This window comes from Protopterus annectens, chromosome 2.part1 (genome assembly GCF_019279795.1).
Source record: "Protopterus annectens isolate FY-2018-M chromosome 2.part1, PAN1.0, whole genome shotgun sequence".
Taxonomy (NCBI): domain Eukaryota; kingdom Metazoa; phylum Chordata; order Ceratodontiformes; family Protopteridae; genus Protopterus; species Protopterus annectens.
Genome location: NC_056729.1, coordinates 1,685,577,918 through 1,685,598,454, shown reverse-complemented (window position 1 = coordinate 1,685,598,454; position 20,537 = coordinate 1,685,577,918). Strand labels below are relative to the sequence as shown.

Sequence of the window (20,537 nt, the reverse complement as noted above, 5' to 3'; positions counted from 1 at the left end):
TGGTTAACATTGTCACCTCACAGCAAGAGGTTCTCTGGTTCGATTCTTGGCTGGGGTGCCTTCTGTGTGGAGTTTGCATGTTCTCCCTGTGTTCGCGTGGGTTTCCTCCGGGTACTCCGGTTTCCTCCCACGTTCCAAAGACATGCATCTGGAGCATTTCTCCCCGGGCCTCCGCTGAAAACAGGCTCTATGGAACCTAGTCGGACATTCCCGGTCAACAAATGTTAAATAAATAAATAAATAAATGTACAAGAACCCAATGACTCAAGTAAAAAAAGTGTTTGGCCTCACAGAGGGGTTCCCAGTGGGAATGGGTGAGGACCAGGATTCAGCTTTGAGCCCACTGCTGTTCATACGGGTGATAGACTACATTACCAAAATGGTCAGAGGGGACAGATCAACAAAGTTGCTACATACAGACAATATGGCATTACAGGCAGACTCTGAGCAAGAATGGCACCAAAGGATAGGGGAATGGAATGCAAAACTGAAGTCACATGGGATAAACTAAGCACAGATAAAACAGTGGTAATGGCAGCAAATTGGGGAAATCAGAAGAAGCTGAAAATTGAGATAGAAGGGAAGACAGTTGAACAGGTAAATAGTTTCAAGTATCTGAGAGGGGTGGTTGAGAAGGGAAGTCTAAATGAAGAGGTCAAAGCTAGAATCAGAGGGGCTACAGCCAACTGGCATAGAATCTCAAGTGTAGTATATGACAGAGGAATGCCAAAGAAGCCTAACATACAAAGCTATGTCAAATCCAGAGCTGTTGGACATGCTCCACATAAAGAAATCCCAATCCCTCCGAGCTACACACTCTAGGGACCTAAACCTTGTCACCACAATAAACAGAACATGCTGGAGGGATAGATTCCTGTCTCAAAGACGTCCCATACTCTGGAACAAACTATCTATCAATATCAAACAACGCTCCTCATTAGCACTCTTCAAGAAAAATCTTGATGACTGGATGGGAAATAGGAAATTCATCCAGGGGATCACTTCTGTGGCTCTGCTTGACAGGGGCACAGGAAAATAATTTTCTTGGGTGGCAAAAGCCAGGGTACCATTTGGCTAGACTTGTGTAGGCCCTAGGGCCAATAGCCTAGTACCTACCTATGAACAAGTCAGTGGTGTGACCAGTACTAGTGCATGATATAGAAACCTGGGCAGTAAAGGCAGAGCAGATGAGGAAGCTAGAAGTGATAGAAATTAAGTGCTTGAGAAGGGTGATAGGATGCACACTGTGGGACAGATGAAAAAATGAGGACATCAGAGCAGAAGCCAACGTTGCTCCAATTGCAAAAAAGATCAAAGGGAACAGATTATGGTGGCTCTGACACATGCAGAAAGGCAGAAGACAACCTGGTGAAGATGATTTGGGACAGACAGGAAGAGGGTAAGTGGAAACGAGGAGATCTAGGAAAGAAGTGGTGGATTGTGTGTAAGATCATCTGCGACAGTCAGGCATGAGTGTCGAAGAAGGCAAGAGTGTGGCATTGAATCGAGAGAGATGGCGACAGTTAACATGATTCCCTGACCTCATATAGATAATGGGAAAAAGGGGGCTGATGATGATGAACTCAAACTGTATCAATGACTTCTAAAAGTCTTCCTTCATTGCACAGTCCTCCCCTTTAGCTGTATCAGTGGCACTGTTTGACAGTGCACAGGACTAATGCTATGAGCTGTGAATGAGCTGCTGTCTGTCCAAGGGGTACACAGTTGATTCCTTCCACCTACTGTGTGATGCTAAGCAAGTCACTTAACCAGACAGTGCTCCTGGGTCGCCCTTAAAAAGGGACAATTTGTTCAGTGAACTTACACAGATAAGTACTAGGCTATCTTTCATTGTGGGCTATTTTAAGTCTGTTTAATTTCTTTTAGTGAGAATCAAACCACGTACCTCTTATCTGTAAGGTAAACATCTTAACAATTATGCCACTCCCCAACCTCTAGTCATCAAGTAGGTAAAATTAAGTAGGCTATAGTACAAGCGTATTGTAACACAGTTTGGCTTATTAGGATAGACATATAACAAGCAAACTAAACCCAGCAATACACAGCTGAATTTCTCTGGACTACAGCTTGCATACTAAGCTCCTAATGTGTCATTCTATATGAAGAGGAGAAAGCCACTTGTGAAATATAACACTTTTGCTTCCCCACACAACGTACCCTTATTGCACAGACTGCACACATTACTCGGTCCACCCACCCCACATTATGTCATTGCATTCAGCAAACCAGTGTACATACACAGGTGCACACATCAACACAGATGATTATGATGTTACACAAACTACAAATGTGACACAAATATCACCACAGAATCTGAAGCCTGCATCTTGAATAACACTAAATCTGAAAGCTTCCAGGAAAGACTGCTCCTATCCACAGCTGTATGAAGCACCCTATTACAAGTGGCAAATTCCTTAATAACTTACACTGAGCAGTACGAAATTTACTTCCTTTGTTTTTATTCACACATGGGTGAACAGTTCTTTTCCTATCTGTTCAAATATATAAGCATACACATAAATAAGACTAATTATAGAATTGGACCTACAAGTTTCTTAACTTACCAGAAGGAGGAGAATCCTTACACTGAGAAGTTATTGATGGGGGGCGGCTTCCACTAAACAGGTAGCCAGAATCTAAAAACAAATAAGAGAGGCAGTTCACTCTTCTTGACAAAGTACACTGTTTAAGATATTGCTAAATACAGAAACAAATATTAAAGGTTTGACACCGTTGTACAAATATCCTCAACATTTTGAACCATCAACAGTCTGAGACCTATTACCACATACAAAAGTGACCATTTTCATCTACACTGCCTCATCTTCTTCAGATCCGTGTCCTCTTTATCTACACTTGTGCTAAATAAGGCAGATGGTGTAAAAGTAAGGCATAATAACTGAAATAATGCCGATCTTCATAAAGTACAGTTGTGTACACCTACCATAAATGTAGATGTTCGAGTGTCTTCACTGTTGCAGTCATAACTGTAGGGTGTTCCTGCCGGCAGGCAGCCCGAGGTTGGCCAGAATCCCAAAGTCTGGGTCCAGCGTCGGCTGTATAAGCTAGTACCCTGACGTCAGTACGCTTTGGTACATAGCCCTCAGCCGACGCCATCTTCTCCAGCCTTTCTTGCCCTAGATGTCAGAAGTCCCCAACAAATCAAAAATGAATCCAACAAGGAAACACAAATACACCACAAAAAAGGAAAAGAGAGAAAAACAGAGGGGATAGGAGGGAGGGAAACCCCGACTGCAACAGTGAAGACACTCGAACATCTACATTTATGGTAGGTGTACACAACTGTACTATGTTCTTCGTGTTTCACTGTTGCAGTCATAACTGTAGGGTGGAATCCCAAAGCAGTGTAAAAGGGGAGGAGGCTTTAGATAGAAGAAGGGAGGCAAGAATACCCTGCAAGACAGCAGAGGCAAAGCCTGCCCTGGACTTAGAAAACAAGGGAGATTGTAGTGCTTGGAAAAAGTATGCACAGAACTCCAAGTGGCAGCTTCCAAGATATCCTTGGTAGGGACTCCTCTGAGGAAAGCTGTAGAAGTGGCAGCTGCTCTAGTAGAATGACTTCTAATGGTGCCTGGAAACTGTTTCCCATGATGAGTGTAACAAAATCTGATTCCATAAGCAATCCATTTGGAAATAGTTTGTTTAGAAATAGGTTTTCCAAGAGAACTGGAGGCAAAAGAAACAAACAATTGATTAGACTTTCTGAAATCTTTAGTCTTGTCCAGGTAAAATCGTAACTGTCTGTGCACATCTAATGAATGCAAAATCCTTTCCCCTTTATTTTGAGGATTAGGAAAGAAAGTAGGAAGGTGAATTGTCTGATTTAAAGCCACTTTCAAATCACCTTAGGCATGAAAGTAGGATTGGTCCTCAAGGATACTCTGTCCTGATGGAAAATAAGGTATGGTTCCACAGCCATGAGAGCTTGCAACACTGAGACCCTTCTGGCAGAGGTCAATGCTAACAAAAGAACAGTCTTCCAGGATAGAAACTTAATATCTGAAGATGCAGCAGGCTCAAAAGGAGGCAAAGTAAGTTTTTCTAAAACATAATTAAGATCCCAGGCAGGGACAGGAGGGGTCCTTGGAGGCCGCAAATTCTTAGCCCCTCTCAAGAACTGCTTCACCAAAGGATGAGAAAAAACAGGAGGATCAGAACTGAAATGCGCAGAGATAGCAGAAGCATGAATCTTAATGGAAGAAAAGGAAAGTCCTTTAGATAAAAGTTCCGAAAGGTAAAGCAAAATAGAAGAGAGATCAGGAACCTGAGGATCCGAGCCTCAGTCCTGCATCCAAATACAAAACCTCTTCCATTTAGAGGCATAGGATTTCCTAGTGCTAGGCTGTCTAGCTTCCAAAAGAACATCCAAAACTTGTTTGGGAAGACTAGAGGAAATCAAATTCCTTTGAAGAGCCAAGCTGCCAGGCAAAGGGTCTTGAGATTGGAATGTAGTAACTGACCCTGATGCTGGGACAAAAGCGAAGGGTTCAGTGGGAGAATCCAAGGAGGCCCCGAGAACAGGAGCTTTAAAGTTGGATACCAAAACTGTCGAGGCCAATTTGGAGCAATCAAGATGAGGAACTTGGGCTTGTCCTGCTTTATCTTCAGTAATACCCGAGGTAGTAGAGGAAGAGGAGGGAAGGCATATGCTGAAAGGCTTCTCCAGCTGAAGGACAGGGCATCCACTCTCCAAGCTGTTTTGTGGAAGGACCTGGTGCAAAAGCGAGGCAGCTGATGATTGAGATGGGATGCAAACAGATCTATCTGGGGACATCCCCAAACTGCAGTAATCCTGTTGAATAAGTTTGTGTCTAGCATCCATTCGTGAGGATCTGAAATGTTTCTGCTCAGGCTGTCTGCTAAGAGATTCTGTTTCCCTGGTATGAAATGAGCCTGGAGATGTAGATTCAAATTTAGAGCTGTGTCCCATAAAACCATAGCTAGTCTGCAAAGGGGGTATGAATGAGAACCCCCCTGCTTGTTGATGTACCACATGACCGTGGTGTTGTCTGTGCGAATTAGCAGAGGCCCTGGTTGTAAAAGGTTCTTGAAGGCTAGAAGGGCATTTTGAACTGCCAACATTTACTTCAGATTGATGTGCCAGTGAAGATGGTCCTTTGTCCAGGTTACCTGCTGGCAATTGTCTAGAAAGTGTGCTCCCCAAGCATAATCCGAGGCATCCGTGGTTAGGATTTGAGTAGGTTGAGGAAGACGAAAAGGTTTTCCTTCGTTTAAAGTGCATGCCCTGGACCACCAGAGGAACTCCTTCTGAAGGCAGGGGATCAGAGGAATCAGAATATCCAGATCGTGGTAATGCTGTGACCATACACTTTTCAGATACCATTGAAGCTTTCTCATGTGAAGCCTTGCGTTTGGAATCAACAGAATGCAGGAAGCCATGTAGCCCAGAGCCTGCAGGAATTTCCTTGCAGTGAGCTGAGATAGAGTTGCCAAGGTGTTGAAAGTAGAAGCCAGCTGAGTTTGTTTTTCTGGAGTGAGGAAGGCCCTTTGTAAGGTTGTATTTAAGAGGGCTCCCAAGAATACCATTTGTTGAGAAGGGATCAAATGTGACTTTTTTATGTTCACTGAGAATCCCAGTAGGAGGAGAAGACGTTGAACAAAGTCCAGATGTTGAAGCAGAAGATCTTTGCTGTCCGCCTGAATAAGGCAATCGTCCAAATAGGGGTAAATCTGGATCCCCTGAAGTCTGCAGTAAGCCACTACTGGTGCCAGGCACTTGGTGAAGACTCTGGGCAGTAGATAATCCAAAGGGCAGAACAGAGAATTGAAAGTGCCTCGAACCTGCCTTGAACCTGAGGAATTTCCTGCGTTCTTGCCTGATGGGAATATGTAAATAGGCTTCCTTTAAGTCCAATGTCACCATCCAGGCGTCCTGAGAGAGCATTGGAATTAGCTGCTGCAGAGTAAGCATCTTGAATTTTGGAATTTCCAAAAGGTGTTTAACACAGAAAGGTCCAGAATAGGTCTCCATGAGTTTTGTTTTCTGGAAACCAGAAACAGTCTTGAATAAAACCCTTTTCCCATTTCCGAGAGTGGAACAGGCTCTATGGCTCTCATGGCCAGAAGAGCATCCACTTGAGTTAAGGCCTCTGACCACTGATGTTTTGGCAGATCTGGCCAACCGTGAGCCCTTGGCAAAGTGTGAAAGTGGAATTTGTAACCTTTTAAAATCACGTCCAATACCCATCTGTCCTGGGTAATATGAGTCCAATTTCTGTAAAAAAGAGACAGTTTTCCTCCGAGAGGGGCATCCAGGTGAAGGGGTCCTGAAGCCCAACCGAGAGAGTCATTGAGTTTGCTTTCTTTGAGATTGGGATCTGTCTTCTCCCCTTCTAGGTGAAGAAGCAGTCCATTGTCTAGATCTGTAAGAGGCCTGGCCTTGACCACAACCTCTGGAGCGCCTATATCTTCCCCTTTGAGGCCTGTCAGACGTGGGAAAGGACCAATTTTTAGAGGGCCAATTCCTGGAAAATCTAGGAGGCTGAACTTGCAAGAAATCTTTACAGTCTGCATAGACTTTGCCTTTTCTTCCATCTTTTTAATAACTTCCTCAGCCTTGGATCCAAAAAGAACATCATGTTGAACAGGGGCATCTAATAACTTAGCCTTAACCTGTTCAGGCAAACTTTGTTCACGGCCAGGCATGTCTCCTAATAACAGTACCAGAGGCAGCAGCCCTGCAAGAAGCATCCAAAGCATCAAAACCACAATGTAAGCTATGCTTGTTCACCTGTTCAGTAGCATGCAAAACATCCTGAAGTTCCTTATCCTCTGCACAAGCAGGAAGGGAAGCAAGCTTTTGCTTTAAAACAGACAAAAGAAATTGCTGATATTTAAACATATGAAACTGGCAATTTAAAGCCCTTACAGACAGGGTAGCAGCAGTATATACCTTTTTTCCCCACCTGTCTAAAGCACGAGAATCCTTCTCAGAGGGAATAGGATTTTTAGAAGTAGCAACCTTAGCAGCCTTAGAGCCCTGAGAAATAGTTTCAGGATCCGCAGAAGGGTTTTTAAATAAAAATAAATGAGAGTCAGGAACCCTATAAAATCTATCAGGCTTAGAGGGAGCAGGAGGCATGGAATCAGGATTCAAATTAGCCTCAGAAAAAGCATCATCTACAATGTCCAAAACAGGAGGGATAGCTAAAGGCCTATGCTGAGGAAGAAGAAGAAATTCTCTAAGCCTCTTCTTGGAAGCAGAATACTCCTGTCCTTCCCAATGAAAATGTTCCCTCATCTCATGCAAGGTTTCCCCAAAAGAAAAATCCTCAGGCGGAGAGGCCGAGGGTAAAGAGTCCTCAGCATCCGAATCCTCATAAGGGGGAAAGGAATAGTCCTGATCTGAGGAAGAAACAGAAGATACAGAAGCCTGGTCAGAGGAATCCAGAGTAACATCCTGTCGAGGCCTTTTCTCAGGAGGGGGGTTAGAACCCCTAATCATTGTAAGCAAATCTTCAGCCATCCTCAATAATTGCTTTTGTGTCCTGGGAGTGGATTCAGAAGCAGCTTGAGCTGGAACTTTAGACTTAACAGGAGTCTTTGTCTTTGCCTTTGCCTTTGAAATAGTGATGTGAGTAGGCCTGAAAACCCCCTCAGAAGCCGGCACCTGCACAGCGGTTCCGGACCCATCTGAAGGAGCGACGTCCGAAGGTCCTGCAGCAGTTAAAATAGTGGGCCTTGATGGCTCCCCATGGGAGTCCGTATCGCCATCGGTTCAGAAGTGGCGGACGACAGGGGCTGCAAAAGCGCCTCACTGACGACAGCCGAACCGGACGCTGGCTCCAGCTGCAATGAGTCCTGTTTGGACCTCGGAGGCCTGTCTTTGTCTTTGCGCTTCTTTTGAACTCCGGTAGTGTCCGACGACATTCTATAATTGAAGCGTCTGCCAAAATAATTTAAAGCCCAATCGTACCTGCGCTTGATAGTACGAGAGTTGAACCTGGCACAGAACCGACAACAAGAAACGTCATGGTCAGGGCCTAAGCAAGGTAGACAGTAAGAGTGGAAATCTTTATAAGGTATTTGTTTCCCACACGCTATACAATTATTAACTTTTTCTGACATCGGAGGAACAAGAAAAAGATTCCCCAACGGGTACTTAGCTTTGAGAAGAGAAGTAAGAACTTCGGACCGACAACAACCAAATACGCTGTTCGAAAATCGCCAACCAACGACTTGCGAGCTGCTTTCCACCGCACGGCAAGAAAGACTGGAGAAGATGGCGTCGGCTGAGGGCTATGTACCAAAGCGTACTGACGTCAGGGTACTAGCTTATACAGCCGACGCCGGACCCAGACTTTGGGATTCTGGCCGACCTCGGGCTGCCTGCCGGCAGGAACACCCTACAGTTATGACTGCAACAGTGAAACACGAAGAACATCTGCAGGTTGCTTTTTTCCATTTATAAAAGCCATGTTTTTAGTTGAATGCAAATACTTGCTTGAGATACCCATCAGAACAGTTTGTTTCTTTCTTTCCTTAAAGCCATCCTCTGTTCTTTAGTACTAGAGGAGTATAAGTTTTGAACAAGGTTTGAGAGCCAAAGGAAGAGGAGTATTTGAATGAGAAGATATATTAAATCCTTCACTAAAAACATTAAAAAACTTTACGCCCTTCAGATCATCATGGTGGAATTCCAAACAAGCCGGATACGAAATGGCATAAAATTCTTCCACATCCTTGTTTGCAAAAAGTACAGGAGTTTAAGAACTTACCATAACAGTAGATGCCCTACTGATCACTGTTGCAGTATTCCTAAAACGTAGTTATCACCACTGCTGTCATCCGGCCGAGGTACCAAAGCTTTACCTTCCCAGTATTGCATGTTCAAAACCCGTGACCTCAGCTTACAAGTGTAACCAGATGTACAAATGTAATTCCTCAGACTATCTCCAACCCAGCAGCCTGAAAACCCCTGAGGCAGGAAACTGGTCAGCTAGCAAGGGAATAATATGAAGTGGCAAACCCCCTTGGTTCTAGGGTGCTTCCCACAGACAGGAACTGAGGGAGAATGACTGAGTAAGGATATGATTAATATACAGAGGGAAAGGAGGGAGTGAAGTAATACTGCAACGCTGATTAGTAGAACATCTACTGTTATATTAAGTTCTTACACAACTGTACTATGTCCTGACTGAAATCACTCTTGCAGTATTCCTAACACATGGGTGATTCCAGAGCTAAAGGTAAAGGAAGGCAGGTTGGTTAAAAGGCAGAAGAATGGTCCAAGAGGCCAGATAGGATTTACCTAGCAAAGGCAGCTCTAGACCTTGAAAACACACCTACTCTGCAGCGTTTAATGAGTGTGCGTACAGATGACTAGGTGGCAGCCTCCAAAATGTATCTGGTATCCAATTCCAATATTTTGTATAAAGCTCCAGAGGCTGCTACTGCCCTGGTAGAGAGAGCTCCAGAACACGAGGGGCAAAGACTTGCCATGTAGACAGCAGCAAACTGAGATGGTCTTAGAGATGCAACTTGCAAAGGTTTATTTGGGTAACAGTTGGCCCAGTTTAGAGTCCATGAAAGAAAACAGTTGATCAGATTTTCAAATAGATTTTTTTGTCCAAACAGAATCTTAACTGTATGTGAATGTCCAGAGAATGCAGTACCCTTTTCCACCTGATTCTGTGGATTGGGAAAGAAGGTAGGTACCTACCTTCTCCAAAAGAAATTTCTACTGGAGAATGAGGTGAAATGGCATCCTCATCGTCCAAAGGGACTTGGCCAGGAGAGTGCATCTGAGATGTGCAGGTCAGAGAATACTTAGAATCAGAAGCCTCCTCATCTTCATAGGAAAATGAATCCACAGCCATGTTTTGAGAGGTTGTGAGGAGAAAGGAGGAGGCAGCTTCAGAGGCAAAATGGCCTTAAACAAGCCTTGAGAGAAATCCATCCATCCTTTCTCCCTAGAAGAGGAAGGACGGGGGGGGGGGGGAGTAACACGTATAGTTTTCTGATAATTCTTTGGTGTCATGTCTGCCTGTAATAAATGTGGGGGATCGTTTCTGCCTGGGATCTCTTCCTTAACCAGGATCTAATGGACACCCTCTTTTCCTCTGGTATGATGATCTGAAGTTCACCTCTGTCTTGTAGACACCTCAGACGTCAAGGTATCAGATGTCATACCAGCCTCCAGGGTCTTGGTAGAGGGCATCTGAGGAGAAATCAGACCTACCATGGGTTCTGAAACTTCAGTGGGTACATCGGAGTCAAAAAGAGCTGACTGAGTCACTGGCCTAGGCCTTTTAAGCTTTTTCCTAAGGGAGGAGGGTATGTCTAAGGAAGTGGAATTCGCCATTTTGCAGTGGGCCAAGCGACTGAGATGCTGGGTCTCCAGGAAAGTGTAGAGAGAGGATAAAAGGGAAAGTACAGTTGTGTACACTTACCATAAAGGTAGATGTTTGAGTGCATTCACTGTTGCAGTCATTACATTTGGGTAATCTGCTGGCAGGTTGCCCTCAGTCGGCCTGAATTCCAAAGTCTTGGGTCCTGCGTCGGTTGCTGTCTTCTCTTCCATGACGTCAGGTTGTCAGGGGTATAAAACATGCAGCCGACGCCATTTTCTTTAGTTTTTCTTGCCCCCGATGTCAGGTGCCCCCAAAAAGGTAGCCAATTTATATATATGTAAATATACATGCATCAATATAAACTTTACCTTCATGTACAAGCAAATACACCACATAGGTTGTAGAAGATAGAGAAGGAAAGATAAATTTCAGAATGACCGGGGGATGGCGGGATAGTAACTTGGACTGCAACAGTGAATACACTCGAACATCTACATTTACGGTAAGCGTACACAACTGTACTATGTTCTTTGTGTTTCACGGTTGCAGTCATTACATTTGGGTAGAATCCCAAAGCTATGGTTGGGGGGCTGGAGCTAAACAGCATTAGGTGTGGCTATAAGGCCCTGCAGCACTGCAGTGGCAAAGCCTGCCCTGGACTTAGAGTAAAGAGGCAAATGGTAATGCTTTGTAAAGGTGTGAACAGAGCTCCAAGTAGCAGCCTCTAGAATGTCTTTGGTTGGTACACCTCTGAGAAAGGCTGCTGAAGTAGCAGCAGCTCTGGTGGAATGAGACCTAATGCCCTTGGGCACAGGTTACCATGGTGTAAGTAGCAGAAACGTATGCAGTGGCTGATCCACTTTGAAATTGTCTGCTTTGAAATAGCCTTAGCTTCAGATCCTGCAGCATATGACACCAGTAATTGCTCAGTTTTTCTTAGAGCTTTAGTCCTGCTCAAGCAGGATCTTAGCTGTCTGTGTACGTCCAAGGAATGCAGAATTCTCTCCCCCTTGTTCTGCGGATTTGGATAGAAAGTTGGCAGATGAATTATTTGGTTAAGGGCCACACTGGAAACCACCTTAGGCATAAAAGTAGGATTTGTCCTCAGAGACACCCTGTCTGGGTAAAATATGATAAAAGGCTCTACAGCCATGAGGGCCTGTAGCTCTGAAACTCTTCTTGCTGAAGTAATTGCTAGCAGCAAAGCTATTTTCCATGACAAGAACTTTAGATCAGCGGTAGCAGCTGGTTCAAATGGAGGCAGGGGTGAGCTTTTCCAACAGATAATTGAGGTCCCATGCAGGTAATGGTGATCTTCTAGGAGGCCTTACATTTTTGGCTCCTCTAAGATACTGCTTTAGTAAAGGATGAGAAAAGATTGGTGGCTCTGCATTGTAATGAGCCGAAATGGCAGAGGCATGGATTTTGATTGATGAGAAAGACAGGCCTTTGTCAAGCATCTCAGTTAAGTATTGTAATTTCTGAGGAATATTTGGTTCTGCTGTATCAGTTCCTTGTGCTTGATTCCAAGCACAGAATCTCTTCCATTTGTCAGTATAAGATTTTATAGTACTAGGCCTTCTGGCTTCCAAAATGACATCCATCACAGCTTTAGTGAGAGGTGGTGTTTGTATGACTACATGATTAGCCATGCTGCCAGGTGCAGAGTCTGTAGTTGATTGTTCAGGATCTGATTGTTTTGCTGGGACAGTAGTTGTGGTCTTTGAGGCAAGGTCCAAGCTGCGTACTGAGACAAATTCCTTAGGATTGGGTACCAGTATTGGCGGGGCCAGTCTGGGGAAATTAATATCATCTTTGGTTTGTTTTGTCTGACTTTTAGGATGACCTTGGGTAGAAGAGGCAGAGGAGGAAAGGCGTAAATAAATAGGCTTTTCCAACTGAAGGATAGGGTGTCCACTTTCCATGCTTGTCTGTGATAAATCCTTGTGCAGAATTTTTTCAATTGATAATTTTGAGGAGAAGCAAATAGATCTATGTCTGGGCTCCCCCATTTCTCTGTTATCATGCTGAAGACTTGTGGATTTAGTTTCCTCTCCTGAGGATCCGTAAGATTTCTGCTTAAATCGTCTTCCAGAGTGTTTTGTTTTCCTGGTAGGTCAAAGCTGTGTCCCACAGTGCCATGGCTAATCTGCAAAATGGGTATGAATGTGTGCCCCCTTGCTTGTTTATATACCACATGACTGTGGTGTTGTCCGTCTTTATCAGTAGTTGAACTGGATGAAGCAAATCCTTGAAGGCTGTTAGGGCATTTTGAACAGCTAGCATCTCTTTCTGATTGATATGCAGATGCATTTGTTTTGGTGTCCATAAGCCCTGAATGCATCTTCCTGCCATGTGGGCCCCCAAGGCATAATCTGATGCGCCTGTTGTTAAGGTTTGGCTGGCAGGGGGTAGAGTGAAGGGCAGTCCCATGTTTTGGTGACATGTCTTTGCCCACCACAGAAACTCCTGTTGCAGGCAGGGAATGAGAGAAATCATTGTTTTCAGACTGTGTGAATGTTGACTCCATAAACTTTTTAGGTACCATTGAAGTTTCCTCATATGCAGTCTTGCATATGGAATTAGTAGGATGCAGGATGCCATGAAGCCCAGAGCTTGCAGAATTCGTCTTGCAGAAGATTGGGTTTTTGTTGCCATCAGTTTGAAGTAAGTAGTCAGTTGCCTTTGCTTGTCTGGCGTGAGGTAAGCCATCTGGGCAGTTGTATCTAAGCTTGCACCCAGGAATGTTATCTTTTGAGTGGGTACCAGCTGTGACTTCTTTTCGTTTATTGTGCACCCCAGGCATGTTAGAAGCCTTCTCACAAACGCCAGGTGTCGAAGAAGTGTCCTTGTTTTCTGCTTGAATGAGACAGTCGTCCAAGTAAGGATATATTTGTATACTTCTTTGTCTGCAAAATGCAATTACTGGTGCCAGGCACTTTGTAAAAACCCTGGGCGCAGTAGTTAAGCCAAAGGGCAGTGCAGAGAATTGGTAATGCATTAAGCCAGCCTTGAATCTGAGGTATCTTCTGAACGACTGTCTTATTGGGACATGCAGGTGTGCCTCTTTTAGGTCTAAAGACACTAGCCAAGCATTCTTGCCCAGCATGGGCAGAAGCTGCTGTAAAGTCAGCATTTTGAATTTTGGAATGTGCAGGTATGTGTTCAAAATCGATAAATCCAGTATTGGCCGCCAGGCCTTGTCCTTTCTGGGTACCAAGAACACTCGAGTAAAAACCTTGTCTTTTTTTCTGTTCTGGTACTGTCTGAATGGCCCCCATATTAATGACGGATGTAACCTGTTTCTGTGCCTCTGCCTATTGATTTTTTTAAATCTTATCATCCTTGAAGAATTGGTGCCTTATTGTGAGCTTTGTGAATACACTTCCACTCCTAGGTGGTGGCTGATAACTGAGCTGTTTGCTGTAGTTGTTGGTGGTTAGACTTTACAGCGTTCTTAGTTTGTTGGTATTATTGATTTTTTTGCAGATCTGGCCAACCATTTGCCATTGGCAGAGTGTAGAAATGGAATCTGTATCCCTGTGATATGATGTTTAGTACCCACTTGTCCTGGGTTATTAACTGCCAATTTTGAGCAAAAAGTGCTAATTTTCCCCCTATGGGTGCTGCCAAAAGATAAGTGCTTGGTGTAGGCAGAGGGAAGTCATTGTGATTGCTTTCTGTAGGTTTGCGCTTTATCTCCTCCAGATTTGGAGGTGGAAGCTCCCCATTGCTTTGACCTGTATGAGTCTTGCGCCTGGTATCTGGAACCCTTAGGGCACCTGGATTTGCGCCTTTGAGCTCTGTCTGACACAGGAATGGACCAATTTTTTGTAGGCCAGTGTCTACTGAATCTTGGTGGCTGCACTTGTAAGAAGTCTTTAACAGTTTGCATAGACTTAGCTTTGTCTTACATTTTCTTTAGAACCTCTTCTGCCTTAATTCCAAACAGAGAATCATGCTGTAAAGGTGCATCTAGCAATTTAGCTTTAACATGATCAGGCAAATTTTGTTCCTTTAACCAGGCATGCCTCCTAATCACAGATCCAGTAACTGCGGCCCTGCAGGAGGCCTCTAAGGAATCAAAACCACATTGCAAAGCATGCTTTCCAACTTGTTCAGCTGCATGCAATAATTCCTGCAATTCCTTATTTTCTGCACATTCTGAAATCAACATAGTTTTCTGTTTCAGCAATCCCATAACATGTTGTTGGTACTTAATAATATAAAATTGACAGTTTAAGGCCCTGATTGCCAAGGTTGCAGATGTATAAACCTTCTTTCCCCATCTGTCTAGTGCCTTTGAATCTCTGTCAGAGGGTGTAGGATTTTTTGCTGTTGAGGCCTTAACTCCCTTTGGACCCTGTGAAATAGTTTCAGGATCAGCAGCAGGGTTTCTAAATAAAAATTTATGAGAGTCAAGTACCCTGTAATAGCTGTCAGGCTTACTGGCAGCCGGAGGTAAGGAGTCAGGAGTCAAGCTTGACTCCGAAAACACATCATCCACAATGTCTAAAACAGGGGGGATGGTTAAATGCTTGTGCTGAGGGAGAAGGAGGAAATCTCTGAGCCTCTTTTTTGATTCTGAGAAATCTTGACTCTCCCAGTGAAAATGCTCTCTCAAAGTATGCAAGGTTTCTCCAAATGAATAATCCTCAGGAAGAGATGCAGATGGAATAGACCCCTCAGAATCCTCATAGGGAGGTATAGACAATTCCTGATCAGAAGAGGAATCAGAAGAAACAGAAACCTGATCTGAAGATTCATAATCAGTGTCTTGCCTAGGCCTCTTATCTGGAGGTGGATGGGTACCCCTGATCAAGGTAATAAGGTCTTCAGCCATTTTGATCATCTGGCTTTTAGGCATAGAGGCCTGTGCACGTGGCTCATGCATCGGATTTTTAGTTTTAGAAGTTGCTTTGATCTTTGGTTTTGCAGCTGTTGGTTTGATATACAAATGTTGAGGTCTGAATACACCCTCAGAAGCCGGAGCCTGCTCAGCGACTCTGGACCCATCCGAGGGAGATACATCTATCGGTCCAATACCTTGAGTATCTTGGGGCATGCCGGACTCCACATGGGTGTCGGTAGAGGCCTGCCTGCGACTAGGAGGTTGCAGGTATCAAGGGCTACGAAAGCGTCTCACTGAGTACCGGCGACTGGCTTAGGAGAAGCTTCGTCGTCGGTTTTGGATCTCGACTGCCTCTGTCCTTTTCTTTGCGTTTTTTATGTACTCCGGTAGTCGGATTGCTATCCGACGACATTTCTGGGTAGTTAAATCTGTTTCCAAAATACTTTGATGCAAAAATATACCGACGCTTAATAGTGCGTTGGTTAAATCTAGCACAAAACCGACAGCCAGGCACGTTGTGATCAGGGCCTAGGCAAGGAATACAGTATAAATGGAAATCCGTATGAGGTATTTGCTTCCCACAAGTAATACAATTACTATCTTTTAAAAAGCAAGAAAAAAGTTTCCCCAACGGGGTACTTAGCTTTAGTGAAGCCTTCGGTTCTGAAACCCAAACTCAAATTTTTTCAGTAGTCAGCTGACCAGCACTTGCGAAAATGCTTCTGCTTTGGGCACAGCGCAGCAAGAAAGACTAAAGAAAATAGCAGCGGCTGCATGTTTTATACCCCAGACGTCATGGAAGAGAAGACAGCAACCGACGCAGGACCCAAGACTTCGGAATTCAGGCCAACTGAGGGCAACCTGCCAGCAGATTACCCAAATGTAATGACTGCAACAGTGAAACACGAAGAACATCACAAGGTCTTAGGAACAAAGATTGACAAATGGAACAAGCTTAATATTTATGTTCTGCTCTTAAGCATAAGGGACACTTGGGGTGTAAGTCTTTGTAAGGCATTTGTCTACCACACTCGCACTTACCCCTCCTAGAAGACATCTAACACTCAACGAGTAAAAAATATGAAGGAAGGTTCCCCAACAGGGCACTTACCTGTGTTTTCAAAGCAATGGTACCAATGACCGAACATTGATCAGTCAAAAGTTTATGTGACCTGCATTCATGCTGGAGGTGAGAAGGCTGGAAGAATTACATTCATATGTCCGCCTATACACCCCTACGCTTGTGAGCTGAGGTTACACATCGGACATGACACTGGGAAGGTAAACTTTGGTAGCCTGCCTGGATGTGACAGCAGTAATAACCACGTTAGGAATACTGCAACAGCGATTTCAGTCAGGGCATCACCTTTTCTATGGGAGATGTGTCCTGTGTAGCAATGTTGTTGACACGGAAGGCATTTTTTAAAATATAAAATGCTGACACACACCTAATAGTAGTAAGAAGGTGACTGCAGGTATGTTATCCATTCGCTTGGTGCAAGATCACAGCTTTTATACTATCAGACTCTGCATGGGAGTCTCACAGCTATCTTGTTATAAGCACCATGCAGGTGGTTTCCTAAGAATAACGTCAAAATGGATGGAGGCACAAAATAACGTAGGTGTATTCAGCATAGCTGCTACAGCATGTAGCGCTATAAAATAAAAATAAAAAAAATTCCAGTTGAAGACAGGAGGCCCAAGGAGTCTGGAATCAATCCTGAAATAAAACCAAACAGAAAATGCTGTTTCTGACACAAACATCAGCCAAGCAATATATTTTGATTCGAATAAACGTGCAAAAGTGGTTGAAAATGCCCAAAAGTTACTAATAACCTGTAGAAAGGCACCGGAAACCAGCTGGTCCACTCAACAGAAGTTTAATCCAAAATGCACATGAACACCGTGGTTTAAAAGCACAAGAAGCACATCCTTTCTACAGGTTAATATATTTTGATTCATTATTTGCAGTATGCTTCACTTTTGTAAAACGGAATGAAGCAGACGGAGTGAATCCATTTAAAATAATTTACTTTCTAAAAAAATATACTTAGAATGTTGTTACAACTAATATAAACTAATGGGGCATGAAAATAAAACACAGAACATAAAAAAAAAAAAAAAAAAAAACACACAACAAAGATTTTTTTAAATCTCTCCACTGTGCATTATCTGAAGCACCTGGACAGGAAGTAATTTCTTTCATAGGGGCTTTGCATAAACAACACCTCCCTTGACATTCCGACTACATTCCAGTCCAACCCATTCACTTTAAATGCACTGTAAAATGTTTTTTCTGAAAATCAAGCTGTGTTTCAAATTTGCACTCAAAATAGGCCTTGCAATTGTACTTCTATCATAAAAACCCACACAGGCTCCACAAGTTAAAAATAAGAAATGCACTTACTACACATCTCACTGTGTCAGACAGGTCAAGTACAAGTATCCCACCACACCTGTAACTTGAGAGGGTCAAGGATCGATTAATTCTTAAAAGTCAAAAGTGTGCTTAAGTGGTGTAACTGTGTCACTAGTAACAACAAGACAGGTGTGAGCCCTGCATCTCTGTTGTTGACTTATGGTCTGCTTCTCCAGTTTTCACAACAAAAAATGCTTCAATGCTCATCTTTCCTGACCCATGAACCACAAATTCCCAGACATGACACAAGCAAGAGAGAGTGAGAAAGCGCCTCTTTTAAGCACCTAGGTGACAATGTATCTTCTGGACTGCAGATCAGAAGTGTGACATCAGAATATGAGGGAACAGACTAGGAAAAAAATTCATTTTCCTAAATATGTAACATCACTAGACCGTGGATACTTTACAAATTTCAGATAATGGCCTTGCTACAAATGACCTGGAAAGTCCAACTGAAGAAATGAAAAGTGGATGCTGAAAAATCTAGAACTGGATTTCTGTGACTGCAACACTCAGTATTAACAGGTACTTGCTTTTGGAGTGCACACATCAAAAAGTGGGCGCGCGCAAAAATTCAGACAGCAAAGGAAAGTGACAAATCATTCCCACACTGACAGCAAGCAAAAAAAAAAAAACGTTAAGTATACAGTTTCCGGGACACACATTTTAAATGCCAAATAATGCCTACACAGCTGTACATTAAGAAACAAAAAATTTTCTAACATGAAATGTTCTGTGACGGTGTTAGATGGAGATGGCTTTCCTTTCATCTCTCCAAGTATAAAGGAAGATGATCTGATTCAACACTTTGCAATTTGACCTCCAAAGGAAAGGAGCGAGTAAGAACGTCTCATCTATTATGAGATGTCATTCTGGAACAAGTCAACAGCTTTTGTCCTCTGGCTTGTTCTTTTATCTATCACTGTCTGCCCTGACAATGTTTCTGTAGAATACGGGCAGTTGAATACTGCATCCATATAAAGTTAAACTTCACTGTAAAAGGAAGGCAGACAGACAAAAACAGCAGGGGTGTTTTCTGTCACTGTTATTCCGTAAATCTTCGCACACAAGCTGCAGTTTTCAACACAAACCCTCATGTGCAACTATTATACATGCTGGTTTCCACAATTCTCATGCTGTGCTTGCATTTTTTATAGGCTACAGGTCAGTGTCACATTTAAAAATGCATTTGCTAACCTAAGACAAATGCATAATTAAACAGCAACTGAAACAGAAAAGCATCATCTACTAAAAGGCACTACTAGACTGCAAAATGGTCCCCGGTCCTGTTCATTTGCTAACCAGAATGATAAAATACAAATACTGGACAGAGCAACCATTTTTTTATGAAGTCGTCAGTAAAGTAAGCGAGTACCCACAAGGCAGGACTAGGGGTGGTATTTCCACTCCTCATGTCGGGGTCATCTACTTTCATTCTTTGCACCAAATTCCTGAGACAATGATCTATCAACCCCAATGTTTAGAACCAACAAAATCTCAAACTTTGAGACTGCAGAAGTTAAATTCTCATTTGGTAAAGAATTGCTCTCAACTACCCTGAAGTATGGGTTTTCAGTGATAAAATACAGTTATGTACTTCTTCTTCCGGCTTTTCCCAGTTAGGGGGTCACCACAGCAGATCACCTGTCCGCTCATGATTGGCAGTGGAGTTTTACAGTGTCGAGTTGCCAGCCTGGCGCCCAACCTTCCACAGAAGGCACACATTGTTTCACTGCATATTACATTATATCAAAAATAGCACTTAACATAAATGTTGATGTTTGAGTGTATTCACTGCTGCAATCACCTGTGTATTATACCAGCTGTGGTAGCCCTTGGCCGGCCCGAATACCAGAGTCAATGTTTTTCTCCGTCAGCTGCTGTTGTCTGTAGACTGTCGGGTCATCAGTAGTATAAAGCAAGGCGGCTGAAGCCATTACATCAGTTTTTCTTGCCCTAATCAGTCATAAGCCCCAGGAAATATGGCAAAGTGGTCCTGGTGGTTAACAACCACCCCAAGAAACTTATGTCTCCCTAATGAAAGAGGATGCAAGGGGGAAGGAGGCATGGAAACCAGGACTGCAACAGTGAATACACTCTAACATCTACATTTATAGTAAGTGTACACAACTGTATTATGTTTTTCATATTTCACTGTTGCAGTCATCACCTGTAGGAGGATTCCCAAAGCAGAGGAGAGGGGTGGAAGTATCAGTTAGAGACCTAGGCATGGGTAAGCAAGCCCAAACCCTACCCTAGCCTTAGAGAAGAGAGGAAGGTGGTAATGCTATGTAAAGGTATGGACTGAGGTCCAGGTGGCAGCTTCCAAGGCATCCTTGGTGGGAACTCCTCTGAAAAATGCTGTGGAAGTGGAGGCTGCCCTAGTGGAATAGGTACAAATAGACTTAGGGGGGTGGTTTTCCATGAAATCTGTAGCAGAAACAGATACAGTGTGATATCCATTTGGAAAGAGTCTGCTTGGAAATGGGTTTCCCCTCTGCCCCTCGGGCAAAACTGACAAGAATTTGTTCCGTTTTTCTGAAGGGTTTAGTATGGTCCAGGCAGTATTTGAGCTGTCTGTGCACGTCTAGACAGTGCAGAATTCTTTCCCCCTTGTTTTGAGGGTTAGGGAAGAAGGTGGGCAGATGAATGGCCTGGTTGAGAGTCGCATTAGATACCACCTTGGGCATAAAGAATGGGTTAGTCCTAAGAGAAACCCTGTCTGCAAGGAAAATGATGAAGGGTTCAATGGCCATCAGTGCCTGAAGTTTAGAAACCCTTCTGGCTGAGGTGATAGCTAGCAAAAAAGCAGTCTTCCAGGACAGGTATTTCAGTTCCGACAAAGCAGCAGGTTCGACTGGGGTTATGGTTAGTTTTTCCAAAACACAATTCAGGTCCCAGGCTGTAGTGG

General features: G+C 43.6%; 1 protein-coding gene across 1 annotated transcript in view; it reads right to left on the bottom strand.

Moving 5' to 3' along the window:
- TMEM201 (transmembrane protein 201) overlaps window positions 1-20,537 on the bottom strand; it is a 1,168,219-nt gene that overhangs the window by 296,828 nt on the left and 850,854 nt on the right. Inside the window, exon 8 of the mRNA XM_044063116.1 lies at window positions 2,586-2,657. Coding sequence (XP_043919051.1) covers window positions 2,586-2,657 — 72 coding nt within the window. The remainder of the gene's footprint in view (window positions 1-2,585; window positions 2,658-20,537) is intronic.